Source organism: Diabrotica virgifera, chromosome 2, assembly GCF_917563875.1.
Source record: "Diabrotica virgifera virgifera chromosome 2, PGI_DIABVI_V3a".
Taxonomy (NCBI): domain Eukaryota; kingdom Metazoa; phylum Arthropoda; class Insecta; order Coleoptera; family Chrysomelidae; genus Diabrotica; species Diabrotica virgifera.
In genome coordinates, this window is record NC_065444.1 from 118,879,493 (window position 1) to 118,896,680 (window position 17,188).

Here is a 17,188-nt window from a genome sequence, read left to right on the forward strand (position 1 = left end):
GTAGGGGTAGTCGAATAGTTTGTAGTTCATTTTACGCAGAATGCTCCTTTCGAAGGAAGCAAATATTGTTCATGGTCCCGATTGAACAAATGAGTTGTGTGTTAGGATTTGGCATTACTTTCCATCTCCCGCACCACCAATCGTCGTGGTTTAAATGATTTTAAACGTGCTTTTCAAGGGCATCTTTATTTCGTACTGTTGTACTAGAACAGTGTCGTCTGCGTAAAGTAGTGTGAACGTGTTTGTGTTTTTAGGTTTGGGGAAGCCACTGTTGTGTATAGTATGGGCGTCAAGACGGGACCTTGTGGCATTTCAGCTGTAGGAGAGAAGAGTATTGATGTTGACTAACCTTTACTGTGATATTGAGTTCAGAGATATATAAATGGATTAATCTGAAAAAAGTGAATTGGTAAACCGGTGTCCAGTAGTTTCCTTAAAAATCCGGAATGCCACGATTGGTAGAAAATTTTCTGTACATCCAGCAAAATGTCGATAGAAATTTTTTTTTTCGTTTAGCTTTTCTTTTTCTTAAGTCGAATTGGAATGAAGGAATTATGTTACTTTCTGTGTTAAAGTCCACGAGTCTTTTCTTAAGAACCCCCTGGAAAACTTTTGCCAAAACAAATAGTAGAAAAATCGGCTTCTAGTCAAAACATTTAGTAGAGTTTAAGTAAGGCATTAACTATGTTCGTCAAGTAATGGGTGATACTCAGAGGAAGTTGTTTCACTGAGTTCCTCTCTCAGAATATTTCTCTCAGTACCTACACAGAAGGCCTGGTCAAATCTGAGATCATATAGGACGGTTAATATGTTTTGAAGATGTTGTTAAAGGCGTCGACCTTTTGATGAACAGTGTTACTTATTTGAGTTTTCACCACTAGATGAAAAGGTTAGATGTTCTTTGCTTTTTTATTTAAATTAGACCAAAATGATCCACTGTGTCGGTAGTCCAGACTGGAGGTGGTCTTAAGCCATTGGTTTTCTTGCATACTTTTCACCTCCAGTTTCATCTAAGCCGAGATGTATATATTCTCTTTTGATGAGGGAGTCACGGGTTTGTTGGAATAGACATAGAAGGCGTCTTTTGTGTTTAATTTTATTTATGATATGTGGTGGAAGCGGTAGTTTGGTCGCGTTTATAACTCAGTTGAGGACAAGTATCAGTAATTGCTTGCTTTATCTGCTCTGATAGAAGAACCCTGATACCCCTATCGATATCAATGTAAGAATTTTGATTACCTAACTGTGGAGTATTATCAGATTTGTAAAGGTTCCAGTCGGCGTATCTTTAGCCTCTTATTGTTTAGAGGTGGTTTTGGTGGTCGGGATTATATTGTTTTAGTAGAATAGGTAGGTTGATCTGACGTGCTTGACTCACCACCGATCATGTCATAATAATAGAGAGATTTTAGACCCTCTACTTTTTGACGTACGTTAAACGTAAAACGTTATACTTGTCATGCGCAATGAGTGATAAATAAGGGATAACGTATTTGCTTAAAATAGATTTTGAAACCCTTCAGAAAATACACACACAGATTAACGTTAATTGATATTTGGCAAATGTAACCTATAAAACGGCAGTTGTGTGCTATAACTTATTCTATTGAATTATTTGCCATAATGGAAGAAAATGGATTAAGACGTTCACCAAAGACGATTTACTACTTTCGGAACACAAAACATCCATCCTAAGTTTAACAAGACAATTCAATCAAGTGTCAGATTTCTCAAGAAATGGTGTAATTTGGAATTATTCTACCAGAGTTGCCAAGCAGATTATATTCAATTATATTATAATATGTTTATTACCTGATAGTTTTTTTTAAACAAATTTTTTTTCTCTGATTCTGGCCTTGGTTTAGAACTAGAACCTTTAGCCACGTAATTGTATAACTTATCATTAACTTAGGTGTAATGTAAAGTGTGTGTGTTGAGTAAGTGTCTTGTTACTTTGCAAAGGCGGTGTCATTGTCTTTGCAAAGAGACGCTAATTGTATCCGAATGTCTGCGGTCCCTCCGGTGAGTACCGATCCCGCAAGGACAGAAACTATTTTCATTTATTAATTAAAACAAATTTTGATTACAATTTTATACATCGTTACTATATTTTTTATTCTAGTTGTCTTTGGTTCAGCTCATATGACTTTTTTTCGTTTTTTATGATTTATATATATGACATTTGGCAATCTTACAAATACGTAATCCCTTAATAACGTGAACCTTATTTCTACCTAAATAAGGGGACACCTTATCCGTTAATAAGGTAATACGTTATTTTTCAGTTAATGCGCATGAGCAGAATAGCGTATAACGTTTAACGTTGCTGAAATAAGGGGCTAATATGTATAGTCCGCCCGCTGTAACTTTTCCCATGCGGTACGATTCATTTTCAATCAAATTAACTCAAAACAGAAAGTGAAACGTACGCCGATGTGTGTAGTATATAGTATACAGTATACAAAATGTATATACACATCGACGTTCGTTTCAATTTATGTTTTGACTTAATTTGATTGAAAATGAATCGTACCGCATGAGAAAAGTTATAGCAGACGGACTATAGGTACATATAATGCGATCGATAAAAGTACTCTGTCTTGGTTTACGGTATGCCACACGGTGGATAGGTAATTCAAGAAGGAGGTCGTACAGGAGGTTGCCTGTACAATTCGTGGTCGTTTCACCAAATTGTGTGTTCCTGATGGTAAAGTCTCCGAAGATGATGTCCTTATTCAGGCAGGAGACGTATTGAGCGTGGACTCTATTTAGGAGCTTTGCGTACGTTTTATATGCGGTATTTAGTAAACTAGAAAAAGTAGAGGTAGACATCTACAGAAGTAGAGGGTTGCTGGAAATTTGTTGCAGGAAGCCCAAGACCGACAGAACTGGAAGAAATTAGGGGAGGCCTATGTTCAACTTTGGATGCAGAAGGCTGGATGATGATAATTAGTAAACCTAATATCTGCACAGTTTCTGCAGACGTTCCTGTTACCCTTGGATATTTTGAATCTCTATATACTTTGAATCTCTATATATCTCTATATATTTTGAATATCTCTACATATAATGAAAGGATGTAACAGTATCAGGATTTGCCTGCCCTTAAGTGAAAGGAGGTGTCTGCATAATCCCTATATATCCTTGAAACTTTTCTATTTTTCTTACGTTTAAATTTACTTGGTAGTTCAGTAATTGATATTTTATCGGCTTCTTCGATTTCCCTGTTATCTAAAAGCTGTTATTATGTCAAACTGCGTTCGTTTTAACGGTTTATCCAATGGCTTTTTTAGATTATCTTCTGTCTTACATTTTTTGTGTCCGGTTTGAAAGTCCCATAACTGTATACTATGCTAACGTATATCCTCTGTGTATATTGTAAATAAATTTATCTCAAAATTCTTGGTGAGCTTATCGTGTTAGCTATCTAAAATAATTTTTCTTTGAATTTAACTTCTTGTTTGTTTTTCTATATGTACATTTATATGTATTTGTACTTTCTAAAATTCACAGTTACGTACAGTTTGACTTATGAAAACATATTTATATGATATACTAAACTATGCTATATGTACACATAGTTTCAAAAGTTATGCATCACCTAAAACTATGTTCATTTTCATAGTTGATGTTTTCGTGAACAGATTAGCGGATTCCGCTAATTTTTTTTATTATTTTAGATTTTTATTCGGTATTTACACAGTTGACAAAGGTTTCTTCAAACTTCTTTTTTGTACTTATACTGGGTGAAAGAAAAGAAATGTTTTTCTTATGTTAAGTATGAGACACCCTGTAGGGATGAAAAGGTAAAAAGGTGAACATTTCTCAACATTTTATTTTTTTTAATTTCTCTGTTTTCTTTAAAAACAGAGATCTTTTTAAATACCATTAACATGTGTTTTAACTAAAGCAATACTAAACTAACAGTAATAAATAACAACAGTTAACAAAACTTGAAAAATAGCAAGAAGCATAACGTAAACTAATACCTAAAATCGAGTGTTGTTCCTCTTAATATAGTAACAGCTTCACATCGCCTAGGCATGCTGGATATGAAGCAGGCTATTTAATTTTGATCTATGGAGTTTCGGATAGCAGTAACCATAGTTTCTATATCTTGCAGGGCAACAGGAGGGGCTGACGAAGTCTTAATTGTCTACCGACAATATCCCAAAAGTGATCAATAGGAGTCTTGTCAAGACTGTGAGGAGGCCAATTTAATATCTGAATATTTAAATACTTCACTTAAATATGGAGTAACGACATACGATACGTAAGGAGACCATGTATTTCCATACACTACGACGAAATTATTTTCTATATAAAGTGCGAAAGGAACAAAGTGATCAAATGAAAATTTGTGTAATGTACCTCTCGCTATTTAAAGAACTTCAAAGTAAAGATACCATATCCGTATTTACTCTCAGGGAAATTCCACCCCAATACATCACAGAGCCGCCATTAAACAATCTCGTCTCGCTTATGTTGTGCTGTACATACCATTCACCTGGTCGACAAATAACTCTTATAGGTGTCGACCAGAACTGTTAACTTTATGTGCTTTTATGTTTTTAAAGTTTTGTTAACTGTATATTTTATTGTTAATTTAATTTTGTTTCAGTTAAAAACATGTTAAAAAATAAAACCGTCCATTTTCTTTGTTTCTTAAGATATCAGGAACATTCAAAAGAGAGAATGTTCACAAAACATAACACTGCAATACGATTTCTATGTATACTCACACTTGTACCTTGTCCTCCCTACAGGGTGTCTCAAACTTAACATAAGAAAAACATTTTTTTTTCCACCCGGTTTCAAGTTCAATAAAAAAGTTTGTGTAAACATTTGCCCAACTGTGCAAAAACCAAAAGAAAAATCTAAAATAAAAAAAATTACCGGAATCCGTTAATTTGTTCACGAAAAAATCAACTATGAAAATGAGCATAATTTTAGGTGATGCATAAATTTTGAAACTGTGTATACTTTCATTGAAACTCTGACTTTATACCTCCTATAAAATGATAACTTTGAAATTTACATCAAACTTTATTTATTTCAATTTTTTACCAGACTACCTAATTAACCTATAAACTTCCATATTAGTATGTATTTACTCCAAATTACATCGATATTTAAATACATACATTTTCAGTTAGGTTCAAAGTTCAATGGACAGAAGTAGAGTATGTATGTGAGTACATAAATGCATGTTTATACCGGCCAGTTCTATAACTCGTAGTTAGCGTTTGATATTTGCTATCCAGCTATTCGTGTAAAATGAGAGCCACTGGAATTTTGCTAGTTTGAATGTTTGTTCAACAACATGATTGTATAGAACATGCTACTTTGTAAACAATACGTTTGTTTAAAAAAATTGAATACTAATGGATTAGTTCGCAACATAGGCGTACATTTGGTTTCCGAATATTATATTCAGATTTTGATAGGTATTTTGGCCCTTTTGGCTATTATTAAATTGTTACATACAGTTTCTATTTCCTCCACATTTACCCCTCAACTCGTCATTATTATCAATTATATCGATATCACTACATCATTTTGTTATGTTATTTTGATATAAGCTGCCAATGATTCCACTCGGTAAAGGATGTTTTTTTGAATGTTTTTTAAAAGCAAAATTATAAATTAAAGTATCTTTTTTTATAGAAGCCATATGGCTTCTACAAAAAGTATTATAAACTTATCGTACTGCATCCAGTTGGCCGATTTTCCATCTTCCATTGCTTTTTTATATCCATTCCAGGATTCTGGAACACTGTACCAGCTTGTACAGATCTAATGGATACGTATAAATGTTTTTGAAGTCGCTTAGTAGTCTTCAAAAATTGTTTGCAGCCGGCGACCTAATGATTAGCAAGATATGATTGCGTATCTGCTATATAGTTCCATGAAACAGTTCTATTGAATGCAGGTGTCCCTTGGCTAGCGCCTGTTCAGCAAGAAATCATGTTATGCAATTTACACTTTTTCGTGTGTTTGATCGGGTATATTTTCCCACTGAGAGTTATGTTGCGGAAACAGGCTCTTTTCGGTCGCGGACGATGCTTTTTGGCACTCCCATAGTCGGTTCTTGACCGTCTGGTTCGTTATTCCGAGTGTATTCATCTGACTCCATTTGGAACGAGGGAATACTTATTTTGAGGGTCATTTGAGAGAACTTTGACGCGATTTTAAATGGAGCCTTGACTCTTTTGCAGGACGTTCCTTCTTCTCGCAATGCTTTTTCCACGATTCTCTTTTTTAGACAAGGCGGAAACAAGAAAAAATATTCCCGTGAGATTTTTTTGCATAATCACATTCGTGAGACATTCCAGAATAAGTTTCAAGAAGTCGCCCACGTGAAAAGTGGTCCAAATCTTTTTTTACAATTTTTTTTAATCAATATGGCCCGTACAAATTTTTGTTAGGTTTTTTGGACCATTCTGGACAAAAAGGGTCTCTTGTAATTTTTTTTAAAGTTGATCGTTTTCGAGTTAGTTCAGAAAGCCACTGCGCATCGGCTAGGAAAAATATTCTAATTCAGATTTATTGCACAATCTTACTCAAAAAGGACCCCTTTTAACAAATTTGCATGTTGCCAGGACCAAAAGTTGGTCAAAAATTTTTTAAACGTTTTTTTTTGTTTTTTTCCTAAAATTATTTTTTTTGCATGGAACAAATTTTTTTTCGGTTTTCTGGATCATTCCAAACAGAAAAGGTCTTTAGTGACTTTTCTCTAAAGTTGATAGTTTTTGACATATAAGCGATTAATAATTGAAAAATTGCAAAATCGGCCATTTTAACCCTCAAAAACTATGTGAAAAACTGAAAATTTGAATGTTGCCAAGGTAGGTAGATATTCTTTAAACATCGATTGATGAAATCCCGAAGAGTTTTTTGCCATACAATATCAAAAACCCCTTTGTTTTTTAATTGCCAATCAAGCGTGCGCGACACTATTTTCCACCGTTGCATGTGTATACAGTATGGTGCAAATGAAAGGAATAAATTCGTTATTTCGTAAACCGGTGACTTTAAGGAAAATTCCCAAAACAGATCGGTTTTATTTTTAAGTTATGATATTGTGGCATATACAGTATACTAGTGACGTCATCCATCTGGGCGTGATGACGTAATCGATGATTTTTTTAAATGAGAATACGGGTCGTGTGCTGGCTCATTTGAAAGGTTCTTTAATTCTCTATTCAGTAATATAAACATGTACATAATTATTTTTACAGGGTGTCCAAAATTTTTTTATTAATTTAAATCATTTGGCAAATTGACAAAAAAAATAAATTATTGGACACCCTGTATAAATAATTATGTAAATGTTTATATTACTAAATAGAGAATTGAAGAACCTTTCAAATGAGCTAGCACACGACCCTATAATCATTTAAAAAAATCATCGATAAGGTCATCACGCCCAGATGGATGACGTCACTAGTATACTATATATGCCACAATATCATAACTTAAAAATAAAAACCGACCTGTTTTGGGATTCTTCCTTAAAGTCACCGGTTTACGAAATAACGAATTTATTCCTTTCATTTGCACCATACTGTATACGAGATGCAACGGTGGAAAATAATGTCGCGCACGCTTGATTGGCAATTAAAAAACAAAGGGGTTTTTGATGTTGTATTGCAAAAAACTCTTCGGGATTTTATCAATCGATGTTTAAAGAATATCTACCTACCTCGGCAACATTCAAATTTTCAGTTTTTCACATAGTTTTTGAGGGTTAACAATGGCCGATTTCGCAACTTTTCAATTTTTAATCGCTTATATGTCAAAAACTATCAACTTTAGAGGAAAGTCACTAAAGACCTTTTCTATTTGGAATGATCCAAAAATCCTAAAAAAAATTTGTTCCATGCAAAAAAAAAATTTTTAGGAAAAAAACAAAAAAAAATGGTTTAAAAAATTTTTGACCAACTTTTGGTCCTGGCAACATGCAAATTTGTTAAAAGGGGTCCTTTTTGAGTAAGATTGTGCAAAAAATCCGAATTAAAATATTTTTCCTAGCGGATGCGCAGTGACTTTCTGGACTAAGTTATAAACAATTTAAAATTGAAAAAATCGAAAAATGGCGATTTTCAAGGCTTAATAAATTCGCTAAAAGCTATTATTATGAAAGTCAAAAAGTGACTAAATCAAAGTTAAAAGTCCCCCTACAAGATCCTGAAGAAATTTTTATCATTATTTTGTTACTAAGCTGTTATTTTTAAGTAATAATAATAAGAGCCATGCACGTTTTAGGCGGCCGTCGATTGTGAGTGCGAGAGAAATGCCATTCCGGCAGTCCAATGGGGCATCTTACTCGCACTCACATTTACAGCCGCGTCAATACGATCTTACGGCTTATTGTTAATAAATAAAAATAACAGTCTAGTAATAAATTAATGGCACAAATTTCTTCAGGATCATGTAGGGGGGGGGGCTTTAAACTTTGATTTAGTTACTTTCTGACTTTCCTAATAATAATTGTTAACCGGATTATTAAGTTTTAACTATTTATAATGGGAAATAAGCCACAATATTATTAAAAAATGATTTTTATTAACGTTTCGACGCCCAAATCGGGTGCCGTTGTCAAAATACAAAATACTACTAACATAAACAAAAATGTTGTTTCTTAGTAAAAAAAATTCTTCTAATAATTTATTTAATTTGACTCATTTATATCGGCAATTCAGATACATATGATACATTTTAAAGTAGAAGACTTTAAAATGATATTGCCAATACTTATGAGTTGCGTTCCTGGGACGACTTTACTGAAAGATAGTTCATTCGATTACATGAAATCAACCCCAACTCAAGAATATCCGTCACAAAAAAATCATAACACGTGATCTGTCTTTAAAAAGACAACCACATGCAACGGTGACATTAAAATTCTCGAGTTAGAGATCTCATAGGAAATCACGAGGGAAAACCAGGAAAAACCTCGTGATTTACTATGAGATCTCTAACACGAGAATTTTAATGTCACCGTTGCATGTGGTTGTCTTTTTAAAGACAGATCACATGCTATGTTTTTTTTGTGACGGATATTCTTGAGTTGGGGTTGATTTCATGTAATAGAATGAACTATCTTTCAGTAAAGTCGTCCCAGGAACGCAACTCATAAATATTGGCAATATCATTTTAAAGTCTTCTACTTTAAAATGTATCATATGCATCTGAATTGCCGATATAAATGAGTCAAATTAAATAAATTATTAGAAGAATTTTTTTACTAAGCAACAACATTTTTGTTTATGTTAGTAGTATTTTGTATTTTGACAACGGCACCCGATTTGGGCGTCGAAACGTTAATAAAAATCATTTTTTAATAATACTGTGGCTTATTTCCCATTATAAAGAGTTAAAATTGTAAAAATGCCACAAGAAAATAGCTTCAGAACAACATCGAGCTATTAAGTCTTAAAAATGATCATTTTCGCCTTTTTTCAAATTTTAAATTGCTTATAACGCGAAAACTATCAAATTTAGAGAAAAATTACAAGAGATCTTTTTTACCCAGAATGGTCCAAAAAATCTAACAAAAATTTCTACTGGCCAAAAATATTGATTTTTGCAATTTGATTAAAAAACATTGTTAAAAAAATTGGACCACTTTTCGCGTGGGCGACTTCTTGAACCTTATTCTGGGGTGTATTACAAATGTGATTATGCAAACAAATCTCATGGAAATATTTTTCTCCAACGAACCCGCCATTTTCGTCTTGTCTATTTGCCCTTCTCAGTTCCATATTATATTCAGTCAGAGCTTCGCGATCATCCCCTCTCTCGCTGATATTTTGGTAAACAAATTTTCGTCAGAGTTTTATCCTTCGATTTGTAAGGTTTTCATTTCACCAGGGTATTTTCCTGTTGAAGCTCTTGACTCTCTCCGAACAATTGTCTTCGACGACTGACGTGGCTACCTTTTTTTCAAAATTTTTCAGCGACCATGTCTTGGTACGACGTATGTCTTATCGTGTCTTAGTGTTGAGTAATGTCAAGAATGAAAAAGGTTAAAAATCTAAAATTTGAGGATAAATACAAGGAAACTAACGACTAAATAGTAAAATACTTAAAATATTAAACGAAAATTATAGATAGTATTAACATCTCTCTGTTTAGATAAATATATTAAAAAAAAAATAAATATCTAAATAGTGTTAATATTTTAATTTTGGTTCAATGTTTTATGTACCTGTTGTTTAGTCCTTATTTGATTTTGTATATTATATCCTTAAAATTTATATATTTACCGTTTTTATGCTTGACATATCACATCACCTAGGCTGCCTAAATTTCGAATTTTCCTCCTAAAGAACTCCTAAAAAACGGTTTTTAACTATGCCGACATTTTAACCTAACAAAACTAACCTTAAATTCTAATACTTGGAATATAAATACAATATGTTGTTCTAGCTTTTACATTCTGTACTTACGTTGTGAGGGTTTGGTGCAAGATTTCAACCATGAAACTGGTTGCTTGAAGTTATTAAACTTATTTTGAGTAAATTCTTATTTTCTTCATTTTTGTAAATAATGTGTTTAATCATTTCAATACATATATCCTTTCATTATATCACTCTCCTAAGTAATTTTTATTTATATAAGTTTTCACCACTTTTAAAAAAAATATTTATTTCTGAGATATATAATTGAATATTTATAAGCTTTAGGCAGAAGAAAAGAGTAAATTGAATGGAAAACGATTAAGTTGAAAATCTATTAGCTCGGCATCCGTATTATATTTCTCCTATATTAAACTAGTTTGAGTGAACATGAGCGACAAGACAGCTTAATAATATTCCAGTAAATTCTTCGGCCAACTGTTTCCTGCGAACCATTAAATTTTTCCATTAGTCTCTGTTGGCAACGAAACGAATAAAATCCAATAAGCGAAACGTTCCATTATTAATGCAATCAATAATTCATCAATTATTACAAAACAGGCATTGTGCATACTAAAAGAAAAAGGAAATAAAAGGAGTAATAAAATGGCCAGTAATAGGTTTTTGAACATCAATGTTTATTATACAAAAGCAAAAGCAACAAGAAGTAAATAACTGAGTTTTATATGTGTTTTTATTGGTGTATTTTCACAAAAGGGTTTGGATGTTCTTTGTTATTTTAGGATATTATGTATTTGTCATTTTTAAAGAAGTTGTCTTTAGTGTTTTTACTGCTGCGTAAGATTAAAACATACAGGGTGTTTCTATAACTATGATGCCTCGCGGTATGACACCATTAATTTAACTCTATAAAGTGGTACGTAAACGTTTAGGCTAAAACTGTTATATCCTAAACTTCACAGAAAATTAGAGAAAATATTTAATAAAATTTTTATTTTGTTGGCGTAAAAAAGAGACGTGCATATTATGTTGTCTATAACCCTGATAGCACGTCACTCGCAAACTTTTCCAAAAGTTAGTTAATGCCAATGAATTACTTTCTTACAGAGAAATTTCTCTTCATTTTTGGAAAAAAACGAGCGTTTTCAACTATAATTTTGATTTTACAAATTTTTAACTGCCTGTATCTCATCAACTAAACTTTTTAGGGGTTAGTGATCTTATATCGGAATTCATCAATTATTGGCGAGAGTTCCCTTGGGTATAGAGCTGTTTCGGTCGAATATAGAAAACCCTGTAGAGATAATATCTAGCTGTCAAAAAGTAACTGTAATTTTACTCTTTACTTTCAACCCCAGTATTTAAATTACGTAAAAACTTGAAAATCAGAAATAATAATATTGGTACAAAAAAGCAAAATTCTATTATTAACAATAGACGACATGTGCATGTAGTCTTTATCCTAATATACCATGAATAAGTTTTGAATTAGATGAAAGATTAACATTCTCGGAAATATTGTGTTGAAACTATTTTCCTGTGACAATTTTTTATTATTTACTATAATACCCAGCGTATTTAACAATTGGCAACCCTAATTTAACGCCATTTTTTTTTTATTTTATGTCACCGTATTAGAAAAAAAGATATCTTTAATTTGATATAAAAAATATACATTTACGTTATGATGACATTTTGTTTTCAACAATGAATTAATATTAATTTAATTAAAATAATTTGCTGCCGCTTTTTGACTGGCAACCTGTTATCAATATATTCTCATTTTCTTAAATTTATACAGGTTGTCCAGAAACTCTACCGACAAACGAAGAAAGGAGATTCCTCAGGTAATTTTAAGACAATTTAGCTCAATTCACCTAGTCCGAAAATTCTTCCTAAGGAAGCTAGAGCTCTTTGAAGATGGCGTATTGTAATTAGTTCTTGTAGAAGCTCCCTTAGGAAGAATTTTCGGACTAGGTGAATTTAGTTAAATTATCTTAAAATTATCTGAGGAAAGACTAAGTTTTTCAACCTAATAAAAATATTTGTAAAAATAAAATATTTTTAAAAGATTTTTATTGAAAAACTTATTGGCCCATTTTCCCGGTGACACCTCCAAGGCTTCTACAATATGCAAGCCAGATGGATGCTGCAGTGAAGACAAAAGGGAAGGAATTCTACACTATGCAATTCACAACCCCCGTCTGCAGCTTGGTAAAGTTCCGACGGAAAGTGGACCTAGTTACTCTATAGGAGTAATACTATTATAACATAAAAATGTATACCATTTTTATTCAGTTGCAATGCGAAGCCAAAACCGTCTTAATTTTACCTAGATTAGAGAGTGCAGCCAGCACTATTATCGACAATTTCACCTCTGGTTAGAGGCTCTTCAGAGAATGCATAGGCTGCTTTCTCTAGTCCAGGTATTGTAGAAGCCTTGGAGGTGTCACCAGGAAAATGGACCAATAAGTTTTTCAATTAAAAAACTTCATTTAAAGTCTTTCATTTAGCAAATGCCGCTACGCACCTACTACCTTCACGTCAGTTGCAATGGGGGACTAATATGTCGAAAAATGTTTACCTGGACTAGAGAAAGCAGCCTATGCATCCTCTGAAGAGCCTCTAACAAGAGGTGAAATTGTCGATAAGAGTGCTGGCTGCACTCTCTAATCTAGGTAAAAATTAAGACGGTTTTGGCTTCGCATTGCAACTGAATAAAAATGGTATACATTTTTATACCTGAGGAAACTCATGTCTTCGTTTGTCGGTAGAGTTTCTGGACACCCTGTATAAAAATGTAATTTAAATTAACTAACTTATTAGTCCTGTCGCCAGTGGGGGTACAACGGCCTAATTAATTCAGATGGACTTACCCAAGTTTTTTTATGTATTTTGACCCGTAGAACACGATTTTTTTGGGTAACAGTCGATCCGGATGTCGATAAGATTGTTATAAACAAAGAACTTGAGGAATCACATAACAGCGATTTTTTGCAAAACAAAACATTTTTTTGTATTTTTTGGGTCATTCTAAGCAAAAATGTTTTTACAAGTTTTCTCGTAGGATGCATAGTTTTCGACATAAACGCGGTTGAACTTTCAAAAAATCGAAAAATTGCAATTTTTAAACCCGAATAACTTTTGGTTGAAAAATAAAATACCAATTCTGCTTACCGCATTTGAAAGTTCAATTCAAATTCTATCGGTTTTAATTACTTTCATTGCTAAAAATTAATTTTTTATTGTTAAAGAAAGCTATAAACACATAGTGATTGAATGATATTTTCAATGCATTTCCATTTAAAATCGAACGAGTAGGCGCGCATACAGACAATTTCTACGTAGATTACGTACATTAAAACGCATGCATTTAGCACGGGAAACACTATGTGTTTATGGCTTTGTTTAACAAATAATAACTTAATTTTTAGCAATGCAAATATTCAAAACCGATAGAATTTGACTTGATCTTTCAAATGCAGTAAGCAGAATTGCTATTTTATTTTTTAATCAAAAGTTATTCGGGTTCAAAAAATCAAAACACTTTTTTGATTTTTTGAAAGTTCAACCGCGTTTATCTCGAAAACTATGCATCCTACGAAAAAACTTGTAAGACCATTTTTGCCGAGAATCACCAAAAAAATACGAAAAAATGGTTTGTTTTGCGAAAAATCGCTGTTATGTAATTCCTCGAGTTCTTTGTTTATAACAATCTTATCGACATCAGGATCAACTGTTACCCAAAAAATTCGTGTTCTACGGATCAAAAACATAAAAAACTTGGGTAAGCCCATCTGAATTAAGGAGGCCGTTGTACCCCCTGGCGACAGGACTATATAGACGTAGTGATTCTGCAGTGGGATCTAAGATTATAACAAGTGGACAAGGCGCAACAGGCACAATAACACACAAGGCTTCCTGGAACACACTATATGAATCATACTATAGTGGTACCACTTGGTGAGCATCACCCAATTTAATTTATTATGATGATTGGGTAGCTCGATCCACATTGCGCCACTAAGAAACATCTATCTTATCATACTCTCTCTTCACTTACCATAAATCCTAAATAATGATTTTGAACATTTTTCTGATTTAAACACTAGTAAAACGCCAAAGTTTAAATAAAACAGATTAAATCTAAATTCCCTTCTAGAAACAGAATATCTAAACCCTTTACCTCAAAACATTTATTTTAAACTTAAACTAGTTGCAAGTCGTGAAACATTCAGTTCTGTTCTCGTTCAGACGAATTTTCAAAATGAAAACTGTATTTTTTGCGACTTAATCTATACGAAAATATAATAAACTGTTCTTTAACACGATTTCTGTCTTAGGGCCTCTTAACATGAAGTTGGCTTATGGGATTCGACGTATTAGGAGGTTTGTGGATGCTTGGCATATTGAGACGACGTAGGTGAGCCATGTTTGGATGTCCCATCATACCGGGAGAAGGTCTGTAGTACGCATCGCCATTCATTAAATGCTGAAAAAAAAATAAATAAATTTAGATAAACTTCACTGATATACTTTTTTTTATTGATTTTTAATAATAAAATAAAGATTGATTACTTTAAGTTATGTAGTTTTATTTAACCGAAGAAATGTCCTGAGGAAATACAACAAAGAATACACTAAACTTCGAGAGTGAAAGAACGAATAAAAATATGAAATGGTCACCTTTGTTTAAACCATTTAAAATGTACATCGAAACAATTAACAAGTCAAAGGAATAATAAATAACATCTGTTCAAAAACGATGCGATTATCAGAAAGCACAATGAGACAAAATATCCCCAAAATATTATTATTTTGTACGAATTAACCACAAATGTACTTAGAAATATTTTATTAACGTCTAGATTGCTAGCTCAAACATTGTCTGCAAAATATAAATTTTTTAAAATGAAATTAAGAAAGAAACTTCTTCTGATAGTTTAATTTGCTTAATAGCTAATAGACCAGTGGCGTAGCTGACAAGCCCGCAAGGCGGGGGGCCCCGACGTTAGGAGGGGCCCCTTAAAGCCTTCAAGCTTAATACTTCTACTTTCTTTAAATTGGGTACCAAAACATATTTTCCTAATAAGCAGCAAAATAGGGAATTGGAAGGAAATAATGAAGTGGGCAATTGGCGTAACTCTTACTCTTTTCGGGTGCAATTTAGCGTTTCGTGGACATGTTGGTAGTTTAGATGAAAGTGAATCCCAAAAAGGTAATTTTTTGTCGATGGTTCTTTTACTAGCTAAATATGATCCTGCTTTAGCTAAATTAATCGATAAAACAATAACAATAACTTAAACATTACTCGAGTCTCCAAATACAAAGCGAAGTTATAAATTTGCTGGCTTAAGAAACTGAGAACAAAGTGAATAATTTAATTAAAAAAAGTTGTTTTTATTCAATAATTCTTGATACCACTCAAGATATTTCCAAAGACGATCAGCTTAGTTTTATTTTCCGGTATGTAAAAAAACTTGCGATGAAAATAATTTGCACTCCAAGCAGAAGTTGTTTTTGGGATTTATTCGTATATTAGACCAAAGTGCAGAAGGTCCTGTAAGTGAAATTTTAAAATTACGTATTTTTTATGGGAAATAAGCCACAATTTTACTAAAAAATGAATTTATTTAATATACGTCTGAATTGCCAATATAAATGAGTCAGATTAAATAAATTATTAGAAGAATTTTTTTACTTAGCAACAACATGTTTGTTTTATTTTAATAGTATTTTGTATTTTGACAACGAAACCCGATTTGGGCTTCGAAACGTTAATAAATTCATTTTTTAGTAAAATTGTGGCTTATTTCCCATAAAAAATACGTAATTATAAAAATGCCACAAGGAAATAGCTTCAGAACAACATTGAAATTTTAAAATTTATATAATCAAAGCACCTTTCCGTACACAACTGCAGAGGAGAGGGGTATGATGGGGCAAGCGTTATGAGTGGTGTACATTCAGGCGTTCGTACAAAGGCGCATAAACGAGTGTGACCAACTCCAATTCAGTCGAATCCGGGACAATGCTGAAAAAAAATACCTAAAATCCGGGACTTTTGAATGAAAATAGGGCCATTTGTTAATTTTTAAATATAGGACTCTAATATCATCATTTTATTGGTTATTTAACATTTTTATGTTGACAATGATATTTTTGATGGTCTTAATCAAATGATACGCTCAAACACCTTCCCGAGCTGCTGTCTCTAAATCAATGCTCGATGAAGCTGTTGGCTTGCAAAATTTGAGTCAATTTTTTGCTGCTGGACGCGGAGCAGATACCTCTTCGGTGTTTTTCACTTTTGATGTGACTTAGTATATCCGCTCTACCACTGTGGGCGATCGAAAATTCCGATCCACAAGTATCACACTTCATGTCACTGTTAGAGTTACTTTTTTTTTCAAAAATAGAAATTCTTCTTCCAATATTTTATTGAAAGTGCAATATCGTTTTCTGTTTTTACTTTCGTGTGTTGGTTCCATATTCATATTAACAATAATAATATATTGGAATGAAAAAGTCGGGTCAAAAACAATAATTCCGAGATGGTCACTAATCGATTTTCGGATTCAAACTGATTACTGTACTGACAATAAAATAAATGTTTAGATAAAAAAATCATATTGCAACGCAGCAGATTTGAATTTGGCTCAAAGCATGCAACGGTTTGGAAATTAATCATATTTCGCGAACGAACTCAAGAGGTTTATCTACTTAAAGTAGTTGACAAAACCGAAAAAAAAAAAGATGCATCAGCAATCATTACATTACATCGTTCGATGCGGCATGCGTGCCTAGGCATGATTCATTGTGAC

General features: G+C 32.8%; 2 protein-coding genes across 3 annotated transcripts in view; one reads left to right on the forward strand and one right to left on the reverse strand.

Annotated features, from left to right (window-relative positions):
• The window catches only part of LOC114330181 (CUGBP Elav-like family member 1), a 1,522,900-nt gene extending 1,507,953 nt beyond the window's left edge, over positions 1–14,947 (forward strand). For both annotated transcript variants that reach the window (XR_007696141.1, XR_007696140.1), the window contains one exon: positions 14,708–14,947. The gene's annotated coding sequence lies outside the window, so the exon portion shown is untranslated. The remainder of the gene's footprint in view (positions 1–14,707) is intronic.
• LOC126879591 (probable E3 SUMO-protein ligase RNF212) overlaps positions 14,541–17,188 on the reverse strand; it is a 425,741-nt gene continuing 423,093 nt past the window's right edge. Inside the window, exon 5 of the mRNA XM_050642759.1 lies at positions 14,541–14,856. Within this exon, the coding sequence (XP_050498716.1) occupies positions 14,704–14,856 (153 nt within the window). The 3' untranslated portion in view covers positions 14,541–14,703. The remainder of the gene's footprint in view (positions 14,857–17,188) is intronic.